This window comes from Megalops cyprinoides, chromosome 9 (assembly GCF_013368585.1).
Source record: "Megalops cyprinoides isolate fMegCyp1 chromosome 9, fMegCyp1.pri, whole genome shotgun sequence".
NCBI classification, from domain to species: domain Eukaryota; kingdom Metazoa; phylum Chordata; class Actinopteri; order Elopiformes; family Megalopidae; genus Megalops; species Megalops cyprinoides.
In genome coordinates, this window is record NC_050591.1 from 23754245 (window position 1) to 23772451 (window position 18207).

At 45.3% G+C, this 18207-nt stretch overlaps 1 protein-coding gene across 2 annotated transcripts in view; it reads right to left on the reverse strand.

The window, feature by feature from the left end:
- epha4l (eph receptor A4, like) overlaps positions 1-16890 on the reverse strand; it is a 48126-nt gene extending 31236 nt beyond the window's left edge. For both annotated transcript variants that reach the window (XM_036537377.1, XM_036537378.1), the window contains exons 1-3: positions 16686-16890; positions 14794-14861; positions 11896-12559 (exon numbers count right to left, since the gene is read on the reverse strand). In XM_036537377.1, the coding sequence (XP_036393270.1) occupies positions 11896-12559; positions 14794-14861; positions 16686-16782 (829 nt within the window). In that variant the 5' untranslated portion in view covers positions 16783-16890. The remainder of the gene's footprint in view (positions 1-11895; positions 12560-14793; positions 14862-16685) is intronic.
- Between the last annotated feature and the right edge of the window lie 1317 nt (positions 16891-18207).

Here is an 18207-nt window from a genome sequence, read left to right on the forward strand (position 1 = left end):
CCAACGTCAGGAAAAAAATGTCTCTCTTTCCAACAGAGAAACCATAATAAGACAGGTACCAAACAAAAAACATGGAAACCAAGTGTATTTGCTCACAAAGTAATTACTGGACAAGGCACTAGACAAACTGAAAGGAAAATACACTACACACCTCTCCCTGTTATTTGAGAAAGTTGTGCTGTGCTTCAGACCTCTATTATTATTATTATCATTATTATTATCATCATTATTACAACTTATTAGATACTATAACTTATAACTTTAATAATTATTATGTAACTTCTATTAAAGTATTGTTTTCAGGATTCCTGTCAGTAAAAGTGCCATGTTCCCACTGACACGTAGTCACCATTTCCCCCCCACCCATTATGTTCTTGATGTGTGCTCAACACAAACTCACAGGAACCTATTAGCACAATGGCTTAATCTTGCAGATCTATTATCCCCTTCCCGCAGAAAAGGGCTTGTCCGCTGGTTTTGGAGAAGAGGAGGGGTTGGGGCCTTCCCCGTGCTCAGAGAAAGCAGCCTGGACAGAGTCATCTTTGTGTGGGGAGGCACTGCCCGGAGTCAACGGGTAGGGGGTGGGGGTGGGGGTCGGATTCCAGGCTTGTGGCCGTGCCAGGTTCGTACGATGGCACCGCTGAGCGGGTCCGCGCTTATGAAGACCTGCGGCAAGAACTTTCATCGCACTTTGTGACACGGGTTCACATGCCAGGTGGGTAACGGACAGGCGAACGCTAACAGGGCAGCCTGGAGGAAGGGTCTGAGGCAGGCTGCAATGTACGCAATGCACAGCTGTATGCTGAGCGCTTCTGAAGCCAAAACAGCCATTGCTGTTCTTACTGAACAACCTGTGGGCAATTACAATGACTGAGACTGGCGCAGACATGCTAAACGTAGTAAGGTGGCAAAGTGGAAGTGTGGCGACTTAAGGAACGAAACCCAACAAGCACCAAAATGGCTACCGTGGGAACTCCGTGAGGCAGGTTCTGAAGCTCCCAGCCGGCTGCAGCCTTTGTGAGGACTCGTTCACATTGCACCGCAGGCCCCTGGGCTCTCAGAGACTTTGAGAAAGATGGAGAGAGAAGCTGATGAGACCTGGCCATCAATCCAACCCCGGGTGACACGAGCGCGGCCTCCAAACATGTAGTGGGGAGAGACCCTCCAACAGATCACAGAGGGAGCCCTGCAGGTTACAGAGGACCCCAGTCCCCTCCCCTCCCGTCACCCCCACCCCCAAACCCCTGCACCCTGCCACCAGAGGCTTTGTGTAAGCAATCTGGCATGCGGACAGTGCAGCGGGAATCTGGAGGTAAACAGACTCAAAAATGCAGGCCTTTGTCTTACTGCATTTCCTCCAGACCTCCAGAGAGAGAGGCACTGAACAGGCTAGAGCAAGAAGGAATATCTTGAATATTTTCGTGACACTGTTTGTTGTAAAAGAGTTGCATTTTAATTAAATTTGGGGGGTGTAATGGGGGACCTATGCAAATGCAGGGTTTGAGGAGGCGGTTACACCACGCACAGATAAACACAGGCAGGTTCTGCCACTCCATTAGCAGCGAAAGTAGGGAAACACACAGGAGGGGAAAGTGTCAGAGTTGGGAAAACTGTTGGGAGCATCGGTACATTATGGGTTTGAGGTTCATCTACAGCTCTTCATGGGCGGAAATGAGGCATTACCGAGAGCCGCTTATGTTAGTACGGAGGACTCCTTGTGTTAAGAGGTGGATGCCATGTCCCTGCTCCTTCAAGCAGGCAACAGCAACAGCCTGAGAGGATGACCTGACTGGACTAATATATGCGATGGTGCCCTTGGCAGAATAATTTGCACGTGTAATAGTTCCACGGTGCCCCCTCCCCACGGCTTGAACCACCTCCACGTCACTCACACTGCTGTTTGCTTTTCACGCTCCGCTCGCTGCCGCTGCAGCTGGTTTGCATTGTGACAGTAAACGTCAGGTTGCTGTCTGTCCCATTTCCTGGCACTGTTAAGCACTAATCTGGTGGATAGAAAGTCTTATTTGCCAAGAGCAACACCAGGGCTTTGTGTATTGGAAGTGCAATGTCCAGGAGCTCAGATCTCACCCCCCGCCCCCGCTCGATGTCACCTCCATAACGCAAGTGAAGTACCTTTATCCCGGTATGTATGGGGTGAAGTAGTCCTATTACACAACTCTAATGGTTCACAGAAATGTGTTTGTTTTTTTCTTATACATTACAAACATTGTGAGGTGTGACAATTATGTTGGTGTTCTCATAGCATTACTGAACTGAACTCTTTTCTTTGGGAAGAACAGAAGTGAGGTCATATCTACAAATGGAAGTGATACCCCAGTAGAAATGGAGTCAGCTGTTGTTGTGGGTCCGCAGGCATTAACCCCACGGTCCAGCATACTTGAACCTGGCTGCTTCGGACGCAACATGATATTTTGGTTAATGGCTTTTGGTTAGAGCAGGTTACACAGCTAATGCATTATGGTACACTAAACGCTAATGCAAAGATCGGCATGGAGCGATGCCTGGGAACACAATGGTGGCGCAATGCACACCGAACTGTAAAGTATTTCGCCATAAACCTTTGAGAGAAAAGACAGCAGAGCTGCCAAAAAAATGACAGATTGAGACTCTTCCTCTTAAATGTGTGTTCGGCGAGAATGTACCATGTAACGCTTCTTAAGAACTGCTTGTCTGCAGAGGGCAGAGGGGTATTGATTTCGCTTAACAGGGGTTGTGACTTATCAGGCGATGGTTGTTTAAAGACAGCCGTGGGCCTGCAACCCCTCCTTCACCTTTAACAGCTCTGGTAGTTCATCAAGCCAGCCTCTGTGCCTCTTTCACAGCCTTTCTCCCCCATGCTTTTTTAACAGAGCTAGATGGAGATGTTCGCCCCGTCTTATGAATCTACTTGGCACTTTTGAAAGCAGCACAACGCAGACAGAAAATGAATGCAAGGAGGTTTTTAGCTTTGATGTGCGCGCACTAGATCTCTTTCTTCCCAGCACTCTCTCTCCCTCTCGCTCGCTTTCTCTCCCCCTCCCTCCTCCCCTGGGCATACAACTTCAAGGGAAAATTTTTTGCAGCATCTCACAGAGCGCCGGATTAAGACGTTTGCTTTGCAATCCTGAGGACGTGCCATCTATGACAGAACCTGGTCAGATTTTTACATAACACAAACATGCAGATTACTGCATGATCTTGTCAGGACCAGGGGCAAGAAGGCCAGCAGCTATGACAGTCCCCTGTGGCTCCTCCCTCCACTCAAAGTCCCGACAGCGTAAACCCAAGATAATTGTGTGTATATCATATTTACTAAGGGGAGTTATGCAGTCTGCCAGGGCCCAGAGTTCCTGATTAAGGTCTTTTCTTATTAAAATGTGCATTCAGTTGAGACGCTAGCCCATCAGATTAGATGGCATTTTTTTCAATGTCTGTCTTTTTTTTTTTGTTCATAAATCGGGCCGTGATTACCAGTCCAGCCTTTGATTCCTGAGGGATCTTTCCCCTCGGAAGGAAAAAAAGACCACCTACCGCCTGGCAGAATTCAGACAGCTTTAGATAAAAATCAAGGAAAAGATGAAACGCAGAAACACTTGTCAAGGTGTTTGAAATCAACCTCGATTGTCAGGAAGAACAAAGAGAGGGCGGCAAGCAAACCAGGAAGATTAGCCCATCATATGTCCATCTTATTTATACCCTATTCAGGTTCATGCTCATGTAATAAGACAGGGATGATACATTCACAGAATATAAAGCTGATATGAAAAATGTGTGAGGATTTCAATGCCGTGCGGAACAAGGAGGTGCAGATACGACAGATATGGATCAGTGATAAATCGTGCTTCAGCAGTCAGATCAAAGTTAGTATTCAAGGAGGTGAACTGAAGGTGAAAGTAAAGGATGAAGGAGAAAGTACAAAAAACCCCTGTCAGACTCCCAACTGCAGTGTTATGAAAAAATAGTATCTCTCCCTCTCTCAGCCCCCCCCACCCCCCACCCCCAAACACCCCCCCATCTCTCTCTTTCTCGCTGTCTCTCTCCCACTTGCACACAGAATTGTGAATGAGTACACTTTTCCCCTCCAATCAACTCAATGCACAGTGTGGTGACCCTCCCCTATTGTCGAAGGCCCCCTTTTTCCTTTTCAGCCCTTTCTGTCTCCTCTCCTTCCCAAATGAACTACCCCTGCCCTCTGCGGATTAGCACTGGGGCTCTCTCTAGATCAAGCTGTCTCGGCTGTGGAGCCCCTATTGACAAACCCCCTTTTCTGTCCATCGGCCCAGCTGTCAGGGGCTTCCTGAGCACCCCTAAAAAGTGCACAGGGCCTAACGCAGAGCCAGTGAGAGAGAGAGGGAGAGAGAGAGAGGGTCTGGTTAGGAAAGGGGGGAGCAGGGGGGTGAGGGAGTATTGATTCGGGGGCTTTTGACATGCTAATTTGCTTAGTGACGGCTTTAATCGTCCTCTCTTCCCAGCCTGGCTTCAAAGAGAGGCTGCTTTTCAAAGGGGGTAATGTGGCGCGGTCGCTGATGGGAGAGTGTGCTGGTTTAGTAAGCAACCCCAGCCCCCTAGACTTGTGGGTGTGCTCATACATGCACCTAGAATCTAAAAGGAACTGCAATTACTCTCCCATCTTCGAATCCTATGGCATATGTGGAGATAAAACCTCCAACAAATACTGACGGAAATGTGACAGGCAGCTTCGGTTGAAAAAGGTGTTTTCCCATTCTCAGCATGCTGAGCAGGAAGTGTTCATCCTCAATTGTATGAACACGATCAATACCCCCATATGTGGACTGTACAAACTGCTTAGTCAAGAACATTATTAAGACTGGGGCACAACTCAGATCCAGGAGTGTTGTATGTGAGGGTTAATTTTCACATCTCTGTCCATTAAGAGAGAATAAACGCAAAAAAATTGGCATCAGCACACAAAAATAGTGAGATTTTTGGCAGGATTAGGGAGCTGCTACAAAACAATATGCAAACCTACTGTGGAATGATATGAAGAGCAGCATCAAACCCTTGGTACAGTACACCTGAGGAGATACGGTATACCTCAGTATGAACTGAGGAACTGAAGAATCATAAGAGACAATAGCAGACTGTCATACATGAACACAACCCCAAGGATAAGACCCAAAATGTGGGTACTAGGACAGTTTGGGGCACGGTCTCAGCTAGGTAGAACCCACAAATGGTTTGATGACGGCAGCTTTGCCCAGGATTTTTAAGCTTTGAAAGCTGACATGCTGTGGAGAAAATATAAAACCGTAAAAAAGCGACTGAAACAAAAAAAAGCTGTTTTTCTGTGATGGCTGTATCCAGGAAGATGTATGAGCTGTTCCCGACGGCTTGCAGCTTGCAGTGCAGCGTGGCGTTCGGGGAAACACGTTTCAGTCACACTTCACAACCAGCCTCTTCCTGCCATGAATTAGTGTCAGGGAGCCGGTGCTGAGTGTGAAAAGCATGGAACTCCGTGATTGATGCCCAGTCTGTGAGTCAAAGGAAAACCATTTCGACACCAGTGTAATGATATCTGAATCACAGACGTTCTTGAAAGAAAGAAGGGGGGCTGATGCTTCCTGAATGCAACAAGACAAGTGGAAAAGATGTTTTACTTGATATGTATTGTAAATAGTTTTAAAGCTGTGCCAGGATGTGTTGAAGGCTGAGGCCTACATAATCATCATGTTCACCACCATGATCAAATCCAGCCCTGTCAGTACAGTAATCGAGCGAAAAAGTACAGAACAGCACCTTTTTTTCGGCTTCCATTTTTTAGTCTCCTGCTCTAATGGTTTCCAGGCAACTTATTTCATTCTGATTATCCTCATCTACACAAAATTCTCTATGGTGTACTCTACAGAGTCCACCTCTGCTGACCTGTGAGGCGATGCTGGTTGGCTTACAGACGCACACACCCTGTGTCAGAGAGCTGGCAGGTGAGGATGTTGATCTTCTTTGAGAGCAGAGAGGAGAGTCTAAAGGCCTTCTGATTAATCACCAGCATTAATGTTCTCTGTGGATGCAGCATGACAACAGCACCAATAATCTCATTATTCCATCTGCTTATGCTGCCACTTGTGACTAATTGACAACTGCTAATGACACCCCTCAGATAGCTGTGGCAGCAGCGAGGACGAGAAGCATCAGCTGTGACACACGGAGCAGGCAAGCGTTGCTTCCGCACCTCTCTGTCAGGGCGGTGATTTTACACTTCTGAAAGCCTACTCAAAACATCAAAACTGGCTGCTTTTTCAAGCTTTTCCTGGCCAATGTAACCATGATGAAAAAGCACGTAGTCCCTACCTAGTAAGACTGATGGATGAAGAGAGGGGATTTTTTTCCCTTTTCAGGTTAACCTGTTGACCTCCCTGGGAGGGATCTTAACAAAACCCAAATATAGGCCCAACATGAGAGCATGACCAAGCCAAACGCTGCACAGCGGGGAGAGCGTGAGGGGGGTGGGGTGTACGTGGGGACAGCTCATCAAATCAACTTCAGCCACCGCACTGGACAGCTTGGTGGAGAAAGTGCCAACAGCAGATTAAAAGGCCATGAACAGAGAGGGAAAGGAAAGAAAGAAAGAAAAAAGACATGAAAACAATAGGAAAATCAGGAGGAAAAGTAGGAGGATGAGGGGTACATACTTTTTGCATCGCAAAACAAGAAGAGAAAAAAAACAGCACGTCTCTGACCACTCCCACTGCTTCACCAATTAATCGAGCTAAACCATTTTACTGACAGTGTCTCACAGAGCACTATTAAAGGTGGCGGGTAATTATAGGCATTTAAAATCATTAAAGTCATTGCGTGTGCAATCGGGCTAAACCTCTTGCATGTCGAGGGTCATGGGGCCTGCTGCAGCCTCCCCCCTTCGATATAATGGCTGTTAGTCTGCAATAATTGTAGCCAGTCTGGAACAATCAGAAAACAGTGTGTGCGTGCGTTCAGAGGCCGTAACTGTACACGCATGTGTGTGAGAGTGTGTGTGTGTGTGCGTGTGTGTTTGCAGTCATAAGGGACAAAAGGCAAATGGGATTATATGGTGAATTAAAACAAACCTCCTCTGCATCCCCCTGTGTGCATTTAACACACAAAAGGGGACTGACGAAAATTCAACACTGAGTGGCAAAACAAAAGAGGAAACACACCGGCAGGAGCGGAGCGTGCTGATAGGCTGTAATCCAGCCATAAACACCGGGGTGCGGGACAGCTGATGAGCAGCTGGAGCTTTCATTAGGAACACCTGAGATGGGCCCTGATTGGCCGTCAACCTCCCCGCCCCCCCATCCCATCGGCTCTGCTGTCAAACCGCGGGCGCGCGGCACGCTGAGCCCCACTGACAGGATCTCACTCTGCCGCCATATCACCTGCAGACGGACGAGCTGAGCTCTGCCAGGGCACTGTCAGAACCACGCAGAGCGGCCATGATGGACCAGTGGGGGAGGGGGGAGGGGGGGGGGGGAGAACACACACACACACAGGTGTGCTGATGCAAAATGCAACACCACAGACCTGAGAGGGAGACAAAAAAGCAAGCATACAAACACGAATATGCACACACGCACACACACACACACATACACACACACACACACACAATACACACATACATTTAAAAACCATGCACTTGTGAGACAAGCACAGAGAGGAAAATAGGAGAGAAAAGATGCTGCCCAAAATACACATCACTTTAAACAAAAGCAAGAGAGGGAGAGTTCAATCAGGACTGAATTAATTTGCATGAAATCCAAATCATCAGCCTCCTGCATAAATCACGGTGTATGGTGGTGGGGTGGGGTGGGCGGAGGGGACAGAAGCGGGGAGGCGGCTTGCGTTTGGAAAAGGAAGCTCCTCTGGTCATTGTGCCGGGGGGATATGGGCGTGCTGGCTTTGCATGCGGGGACACACAACATATGCAAATGAGGAATCTGCTTGCAACCAAAGGGCAAAACTTTTTTGTTAGCTTTTTTTCTTGCCCCCCTCCCACCCCCTTTCCTCAGACAGCTGACAATCCTCCTTTCACAGCCTGAGAGGCGACTCATAACCGGCAACAGAGGGGATCGTGACAGGAATCAACACGCGCAGTTCCCATCAAGAGCCAAAGCAGGCCTTGAATATTCATAATGAGGCACATTTTGGCAAGGGCCGGCTATTGTTTAACACAATGGAAGAAGAAAAGGAGGGAAAAAAAACACTGCAGAGTATGATGAGACACACACCTGCTCACAATTACAGACAGCGTGATGAGATAAACAAATACAGGGCTTTTGAAATAATCAATCTGCCTATTACTCTATAGGAGAGTAACTATATGGGCTGGGGGGGGGGGGGGGGGGTTTGTGGGACAGGGAGAAAGCTATTTGGTCATGCTTATTACGCTATCTAATATAGCATCCGGCTCACTGTCACCATGAAAGCCTGCGCACTCCGTCTCAGTCTTTCTGGTCTTTTTCGCATTACCCTTCTTTTAAGTGGGCCGTATAATTGTTTTCCACGCATCAGGACTCAGTCATGAGATACAAACTAATTTCACTGATAAGCAGGGAGAAGCCAATGCCGTTTTTTGAGCACTTGGAACCAAATACACTATACGTAATTAATTAATTTGATTGTTATGCTGGACTTTGAAAGAGGTGTTGAGGCACATTTTTAATCACTGTGAATTTACATTATATTATATATACATAAAAATAACCCAGTACAGAGACCAGGGTGGCCGTGTCCATATTGCCCCAGCTCTGCAGTATAAACACAGACTACTTCCAAGAGGTCTGGACCAGATCCAGGTCGCAACTGGTGGCTGCAACTTAACAGACTCCTCAATGCTACAGTTAAGTAATTAGAAAAAGAAAAAAAAAGTTTAATAGTTAGGAACTGTGGTTTAAGTATGTTCACTCCCAATCAAAGTGTGAAACTTCACTCCATTATCACAGTTTTCCACTGCTGGTCAAAAAAGGAAAGCGCCAATCCTGTCTGTTAAGTACCCTATTTCATCACCTGAAAGAGGCCATACTAAAAAGGTGTGGATAGCAATATAAGAAGGAAATAAGACGTTAAAAACCAGAATGTTTACATCTCCATTGTAACCTGCGTCAAGGACTTATGCAGCCATCCCACGTCTGGGTCTGTCAGCCACTCTCAGGATTCAACTGGTTTTAATAACTCATGGAGTGATTTCAACACCATAATTGCTTTCATATTTTTTGACTCAGCTCTAGCATTACAGTGGAGTTCAATAAGTTTTTTCCAACTTTTTTTTGAGGGCAGGGAAGGGCTTTGCAACTTGGCCATGAACTGGCAATCTGGCCCCATGTGGACAATGGTGTCTGGCACCTCCAGTAGGCCAGCATCGCGCCTGGTGCCCACTGCACTGCGGGTGTTGTCACGTCTCACGCCGGAGGTGACGCCTGAGCCGCTATCACCACGGGCTTCATCTCCTCTCCATAAACCCCACACCCACACCCCGGCAGACAACCAGCGAGTGAGTAAACTGCCATGGGTTAAAAAAATAAAAAAAAAGACGAAACAAAAAACTCTCTCCCTCCTCGGCCCACGGCCCCTCTGTCCTTGCTCCTTGCCTCGGTGTACTCTGCGCCCGTCAGAGTCCCAGCTGTCAAACTTTTGAGGTCTTAATCAATCTTAGCCCTGACCCCTGTCTGACGGGGGGAAGATGGATGAGGAAGTGAGGCACCTTTGACCTCCTCTAGTGTTCATCCCGTCGCGCTCCCCCTGCCCCCACCACCCCAACAATAGGAGAAGGGCCGTATTCACGCCTGCTGGGGTCCGGGCCCTGTGTCCCCCCATCAATAGGCTTTTTGCAGGGACCTGGGACACCCTGCTGGGTGAGCCCCCTCCCTGTCACAGTCCTCACATTGAAGGTGAACCTCTCTATTGGCCCACAGCCTCTCCACTAGGTCGCACATGGAAATATTAAAGAGATAATCATTGCATTTCAAGGCTGGGAGAGAATACAACCTTTTAACCTCTCGCCAAGAGGATGAGACTGGTTGATGCATCTCCTCAGTGCAATCCAATGAGTTAATCTGCCATTCACCCTGCATGAGAATCTTACTACGCACACAGGTACAGACATGGGCTAACAGAAGGCAGTATTTTCTAGCACAGCCGAAAATAGGCACACATTACTAAGCACTGCCTCAATAAAAATATTACTGCATGCCAATAACACAAGAGCTGTTAGAATTATAGTCCAAATTTCAAAAGATGTATGTAAGACAACTCTCTCTGGTGGTACTTGTGTTTTAATGGTCCATGTTACAATTAGTTAGGCTCTGTAACCACACTGAGGAAAAAAAAACGTAAAAAAAAATTGTGACACTCTGGTCCATCTCCATTTGAAAAGATCTTGAGGTCCATGGTGAGTTATGACCTCTTTCCTTTCCTCCCTCTCTCCCTTGGTTCTTTTTGAAATACCATAAAGAAAACAGAACAGAGAAGCTGGTCTCTGCCACCCAGAAGCACCCGGGTTGCCCAAAAATAAAAGGCGCCTGGGAATCCCACCCGAAATTGTCCCCCACCATCTGTGATCGCCTGTGCCTCCACCAAAAATTTGCCCACAAGAAACGCCCCCGGTCCTAAATTTTCAGCAGTATTTGTCATGCAATTAGCCTACTGAGATAGCACTTGTCCATAAATAAAGAGGAGTGTAGTGGCTAGGCCTGTGTTAATCACATTGGCCAGGCACTGACCCCCTCTGGGACCAGCCCACTGCCTTTAGGGGGAGGTAACTGGGCCATAAAACTGCCTGTAACAGTCCCATCCTCAAGGCTCAACCCCACCTCCCAACCATCCTCACACCACCCGCCTTGTGTAGCACCTCAACATACTACTTAATCACTGCCAAAAATCAAAGATGGCTAAGCAACAATGATACGCTCAAGAATTGTTCCATGAGCGTCTGCAACATAAGCTCTCTCTCCCATATTTTCCATCACCTCTGCCATTTTCACATCTTCATTTTTAGCATATTTTCTCATCCCGATAACCACTGCACATCCTCTTGAGAAAAGAAAACCCACTGCCCACAAGCTAATTAGAGCTGATTCCACAAATAAGCACAAGAGCAACATCACGCTTTGGTTCAAACAAATAATCCACACCGGCAGGTCCGGAAATCTCCATCAGTGTATCCATAGGCTGCATTCACATTTAACTAAGGGACCCAGATCCTACTTAAGCCCCTTTTCACTGGCAGTATTTTTCACTGCATTATTTCCCCACAGCACTTTCTTGATCTATCTATACATAATATGCCACTTTCAATGAAATAATTACTGAGGAGAGAAATGGCAGCAGAATATTGAATTTACCAATAAACCACTCATGCGCAATGAGGCACCAACAAAGCAGGAGGACTCTCAAGAAAATGTCTTCCTTTCTTTTGCTCACAAGCACACGTCAACCCACTTCAGAAAAATCAAATTACCTCTCGCTCCGAAAACATTTTAGGCAAACAGAGATACATGCACAGAACAAAGCCGATGAAAGCAGCGCTGATACAGCTGACTGCTGAATGGCTTTGCATGGTGGAATTTAAGTGCGCCCCCCCTTAATTAAATAAACCTGGCAAGTGGTGCCAGGCTGTAGCCGCTGCTCACTCGCAGCACTCGTCCTGTCAGGATTAAAGAGGCATTAGCACACGAGGCACCTGGAGCTAGCCTGAACCACTCATCCGACGCTGACGTCCCGTTCCCCCCAAAAATCCCAGAGGGACAGCTAATTAGTCCATTTACACTCATCACTGTTTCAATTACAAAGACTGATACACGTATAAAACCTGAGCAGAGAGAGAGAGAGAGAGGGGGAGTGAGCGGGAGAGGATAGCTGCCACAGTCAGAGGAGATCAGTGGATACTCAGCGAGTCCTTACCCTGACACTCTCCATTGCGTTCCTCGAACCCGGGGTTGCAGAGACAGTTCCCGATGGGCACCAGCCACTCCCCGTCTGCCCCGCAGTACATCTTGGGGACGTCCTTCTCCTCCGAGTTGTTGACGCAGGAGCCCCGCACCTCCACCAGAGAGGACGTGTCAGTCCCCGTGATGGTGTCAGGGAACTGGGCCAGGTTGCGCACTGTGAGGGGGCACTTCTTGTAGAACACCCGTACAGAGACCAGCGCGATGCAGGCACCCACGTCCTGGAAGGCCAAGTAGAAGCCCTTCCGGGTCAGCGCCCCCACGTCCCGCACCTCCGTGTTCAGCTTCATGATCCTGTCCCCGATATCCACCTGGGTGAAGCTCTCATCGGCGGCGATGGTGTCGATCTTCCCAAACTGGTTCTCCCGGATGTAGCGCTCCTTGTCGTTGTTGGACTCGTAGTAGTAGAGGTTGAAGGTCTCCTTGCAGGTGCCCATGACTCCGGGCAGGCTGTTGCAGTCCCGCAGGGTGAATTTGATCTCGATGTAGACCCGCTGTGCGCCCCCTCGAGGTATCCAGTCAGTTCGGAGCCAGTTGTTCTGGCTGGGCTCCATCACGTTACACACCTGGTAGGTGCGGATGGGTGTGTTCTTCTCATCCATGATGCTCACCTCCTCCCACTGTGGGAACCGCACAAACACAAACAGATGTTAGGGGGTGGTCTCACTGCAGCAACCGATAAGAATTTTCTAACTTCCGAAGTGTAAAACATACAGCAAAAATAAGGCTTATTTCACAATTAAATAGACGAAATTTAAAAATTAAAATAAACATCGCAAAAAATTATTTTATTGCCTAATTGCACTCCTTAATTATTTTGATAATCTTTTTAAATATTTCAACTTGAAAGATAGTGTAATATGTATTACAATCATAGGTATAAATGCGGGTGGAAAAAGAGTTTAACACTGTTTACGTGAGGTAAAAAGCCCGTCGTTTCAGGTCATTTGCTAAGTAAAATTACGGAGACGGCAAACCGATTAATATTATCTTTGTATACCGCGCTGCCCTGCAATTAACTGAACACATGCATATGTATATCAAAAACGTTACTGGGCCTCGATTTGTTGTTGACAATTTTAAGCAGCTTTTTGTATGAAAATCGGAAGACACGGGAAGCTGGTAAAAAGCCTTGTAGTAACAGAACCAGGTTTAATTACAGAACAGGCTACCGATAGTCAACACTTCTGTTAACACAGACTTTGTATCCCGAGTTAAATCAGGGATTATGGATGGCTTATAAATGTAGTATTTAAAAAAACAATTCAGAGGTGTGAATTACGGTTTAGCCGATAATTTATACGAATGATACTTAGCCTATATTAGCAGCGTAAACATATCGACGTTTGGAATTTCTAGCATTGTGAAAAGGGATCATCTGTCCAAGGCCTGCCCGAGTCCACAGATAGAAGCTCTCTGAAAGCTCGTGAATCGTGAGCATAACATGTACTCTTAAATTTTTCACAATGGAGTTTAAAAATAGTCTTCGAATTTACTGTGTTTTTAATGAGACCGGTCAGACCGGTGGCCGCGTCTAGCAGGCGTTCCATTTTGAAAGACGCAGCGTTAACCCGCAGAAAGAGCAAAAGCCTTATTCAGTTGGGATCGCAGTCACTGCGTTTCACCTTTTTAACGTGTGCTTATTATCTGGTTGTAATAATTTATGGTCCAGTAATTCGGCTCCCTCGCGAGAGAGCCTGAAAAGAACAGAGCGTATAGATAGGTGGTCAAGATGTGTGCCCCAACCCCCCCTTGCCTGATCTACAGAGGAAACCAAGCTTTCACGGCGATAAAGCTGTACCTTTCCTCGATTGTGAGAGAAAGGGGGCAATTGCTCGTAATCGGGGACTGAATGCGTGCTTGTCGGCGCTGCCAGGGCCCTGTCAGTAACCCCTCTGGAGGGTATAAAGCGTGTGAGGGTACGACACTGCGCGCCCTTACACTGTACCAAACCATATGGACCAGCTAGCCAAGTTCATGGAAAAAAGTAATGGGTGGGTGTTACAAAGAAAGTTTCTTTTTACAGTGGTTACAAAACAGTGAATAAATCTTATCGCTCTTAGCTACTCTTTTGAGAATACAAAACGCTTATCTGGTTAAAAATTGCAGAAGAGTTTAGGGTGAATTAATGTCTGTACGGTATGCCAAAAAACACTTACACTGGGTTTATGATGTGAATATTATATGACGCGTGTAACAAATTGATAATATATTAACTTCCTGTATTGAAGCTGGGTAAGAATGTATCTATGGGCCGTCTTACTGGTATTTTTCCATGAAGTAACCGCGTTGTACTGCAAATTTTTTGGTGCCACCGCTTCAATACGGTTTCTTCGTGAACACTCAGCATCATAAACCGTGCCCCTCCGCTTGAATCCAGAGAACAATTGAACTTGTATTCAATAAGTTGTACACCTCAGGGCCCTATTTAGGCAGTTTTGCTATCTCTGCAAACTGAACAGTTACAGGCTGCTGCCAGCGCTACCACAGATATTCCAATTTGACGGTAACCTCTCCATTAACCCAGATCGCATTCCTTATCATTTTATAGGCCAGTAATCCTTGTGGCAATAATTTAAATTGGCTTCCCTTGACTCCATTCATAGCACCGGGTTTTTCTGCGTCCCTAAGTTCCTTCCCCCTGCACCTATCTGGGGAAAAGGATATAACGTTTCTCCACAAAGAACGCTCCAATTCACCTTCTATTCAGGAAACCCGACGCCCAATTAAGTATCTACCATGAATCTGACTATTACGGACTGTTTTTTTTTTTTTTTTTTTTGGGGGGGGGGGGGGGGGTGTAAATGTCCATGTCTACCTTTACCTCCGCATATTTCACTAGGAGAACACTTACCCCTCCTTCTGTTGGACTCGCAACCCATCCTAGTTCTCCTTGTACTGATCTGGAATCCAACAATGTTACTAAAAGAAAGAAAGAGAAAAGAAACAACATGCACCGTTAGGACATACTCTGTGTAGACAAACACATTTCCATAGGTTGCGCTAACAAGTATTTTAGCATAAAGAGCGCCACAATAAATTTGTGATTATTACTGTGATTACTTACAATCGCTGGAAGAAAATTAATGCGAATTGCCATTATTGGACAGTGTTAATGTATAATAATGTGAGTTTAATAGATAGTTACACGAATATGTTCTTGCGTGTTCGTTTCAATAAGAAATATCTGTATATTCCCTTGACGAAAAATGAGTCACAAAGATATTTGACGTAACATATTTGACAGTGATCCTTTAATATTTTCCCCGCTCGCTTGAAACAGAAAACGTAAAATTCTACGAGTCCTTCAATATATCTGCGCCACACAAAAACAAACGTGCGTGATGCTCAATATACCACACATTGTACTAAACTGCTCTGGAATGATGTCAGAGCTAAGAATAATTCCAGAGAAAATAAAATATATAAGCATGTTTGCAGAGACCCACAGACCTACGCACAGGTGTATACGCACCTTTACATTACCAATTACATGTGTTCGAAATAAATGAAACAAGAAATCTTTATGGAGGTATTTTAAAGACGCAATCCGAAAGGAAAGGGAGAATGTTTGTGATTGTGTAAATTTAATCTGATGTGCAATGCCTATCAATGTTAGTTAGGCATTCGGAAAGATATAATAAAAACTCATCGGGGGGTGCTGGACGGGAGCCAGCCGTCTTGGTTTGATCTCAGACGCCGAGCCTTTGGACGGCAAGACTTTTGAGTTTGCCATGCATATTTGTTAAATCGAGAAGCAAAATAATAAATGATCCATTTCGATTAATGTTATTCATATCAAATAGCATGCATACACTGTAAAGCTGGACTTCGGAAGAGCAGCGCGGCAGTCGTGACTTGAATGCAACATAACCTGAACGTCTCAAAAGCACCGAGTGTTCTTGCTCTTGGATGCAAACTGACACTTAAATGCCTTTATGATAACTTTATAGTCACTACGTTATTTAAATTATTTGTATATTGGATTAAGTTTGATCTCATCATATACAATTATATACTGTTTTTCTTCCTTGAGTAGGCATGCAAAACATAAATGCGTGCATTATTTGACGAACGTTCGACTGAGGAATTTCAACCCAATATTTTGTTGAGGGAAACATAACGCTTCAGGACAATTAGGAAAATATTAAGTCAGATATCAAGAAGACAACTTGATACACGAATTTAAACACTCGTATGAATATAAATACTTGAATTCGACCTTTAAAAAGTACTTTCAGACCAGTACGAATCGCCTCTCAGTGCCCTCAGACAGTAGCATGGCACAATATTGAGCATGAGTCTCGTTTTGGGTTTGTTACCGAAATTAAGACCATGGGTGTTTTAGATAAAAATCATATGCTACAACACAGCGGCATACGTCTGTAGTGGCAGTATTTTACTACAGTCTTTAGTCTTTATTGCGCGGTCCCCGTTTTTATACACGGGATTTCGATAATTCCAAGAAGCAAAATCACCCGTTTACCTAGGCTACTCCGCACTCAAGAGAACCCACGAAGCAGCAACATGCAGAGCTCTCGGTATAAAGCGTCTACGGCTAAAAACACTAATGCAGTCAAACGCACAGTTTTAATTTTGTCCTCTGGTTGGTCGCGCACGTCGGGCAGTCGATGGTGCGGGACATGGACGGAGCCTCCAACGAAAAAGTGCGACTGATGTGCTGCGTCCTCATGTAGTAACCCACAAAAACTCCAAAACAGTTCCTGCGGTGGTCCAATTTCTTACCTTCATTTGGAGGATAAATCCGTGCCGGGGAAACAAACGTGGAAATTCCAAAAAGAATAGAAGTTGCCGTGTACAAAATGCTAGCCATTTGTCTCATTTGTCGCTCGCTGTTCCAATTGCTTCGTGCTACACGGGTCCAAGTTACTCTTTCCCTGTGGAATAAGTGTTTGAATCTAGTGAGCAGCGCTCCGTACACATTGCCAGGGGGCGTTTCTTCTCCCTCTGACGTGACTGTCAATCCAAATAGGGAATGAACGGGACGAAAAAAAAAGTAAAATAATCATTAACCGCACCCCTCTTCTTGTGTGGACTAAATCGGAGGCAATAAACGAACGAGACTAATTGTAATTCGGATAGTTTGTAGATCACTTGCACCGTTTTTTTTTACAGACACATGCTTCGTGAGGTACAGATTCTTTTTGACATTTTACCAAAAGTTCTGGTTAAGAGATTAAACACGGTAAAAGTTCCGTGACATATTATTAAACAGTGTTCAGCATGACATTCTGCCTGACTATTGTCATTATGGTAGGAATGATTTATGTTTGGTCTCAGATTTTTAGACTGTGGCCTACAAACGTGAATTGTGGATTGTTTTATTATTATTATTATTATTATTATTATTTTATGCATTCTATTCTCTCTCGCTGTGTGTGTGCCTTTTTATGTTATAATGGCACCATTCAAATATCATTTGATAACAGGTATGAATTCTGAATGTCTAGTGTATCACTCAGACAGACTGTTTCGTGTTAGTAAATGTACAATGATTAAAAAGGCAGCGTTTTATGTTGTAAGCCGGGTTGCAGTAGTACGCTTTAAATTCCGCAGCTAGACGGCTTGAAACAAGGACACCACCTAGCGGATATGATAGGCAGGCAAATATTTTGCTGCGGCAGTGTAGGCCAAGCCTTCTCCCTTGATTGGGATGTGGAATGTCTGGGTGTAAAATGCGAACATTTGTATTGACTTTTAAGACATAAAGAGACGAATATACAGCACATTTCATTTGCATTATTTCTTCTAAAAATATTCTTATTTAATATTTTGGGTTGCTTGAAAGAACATTTAAGCATATTATTTAAAAATTCTCATGAGCCATAAGGGCATGTTTCCCAGCGTTGGATTCGGAAGTAGGCTATAATATACAGCCTCATGCATGTTTTTATTTATACTATAGATTTCTGCTTTTTTGTATTCGTAAAATATGTGGGGGGTATGATCCTGAATTGAAAGAAAGAACCGCATATACGTTTGAAAAACGTAGCATGTGTGCATATGTTTTTCATTTAGGCGAAACTTTTTCTTATAATACAGGGTTTGTTTTAGTTTATATGTTTTCTTTTTTTTATTTAAAGTCAGCTTTCACAGCAAGCTTGAAACAAAAGAGGCCTTCTCTTCTTTTTGAGAAATCACAGCTGCGTCCTATCTCTTTAGTATTGAATGGTCATTTCTCTCCAGTATTTCTATTCCCAGGCTTCACGTCCACCTACGCAAGAACTCCCAATTTCCCCGAAGGAGT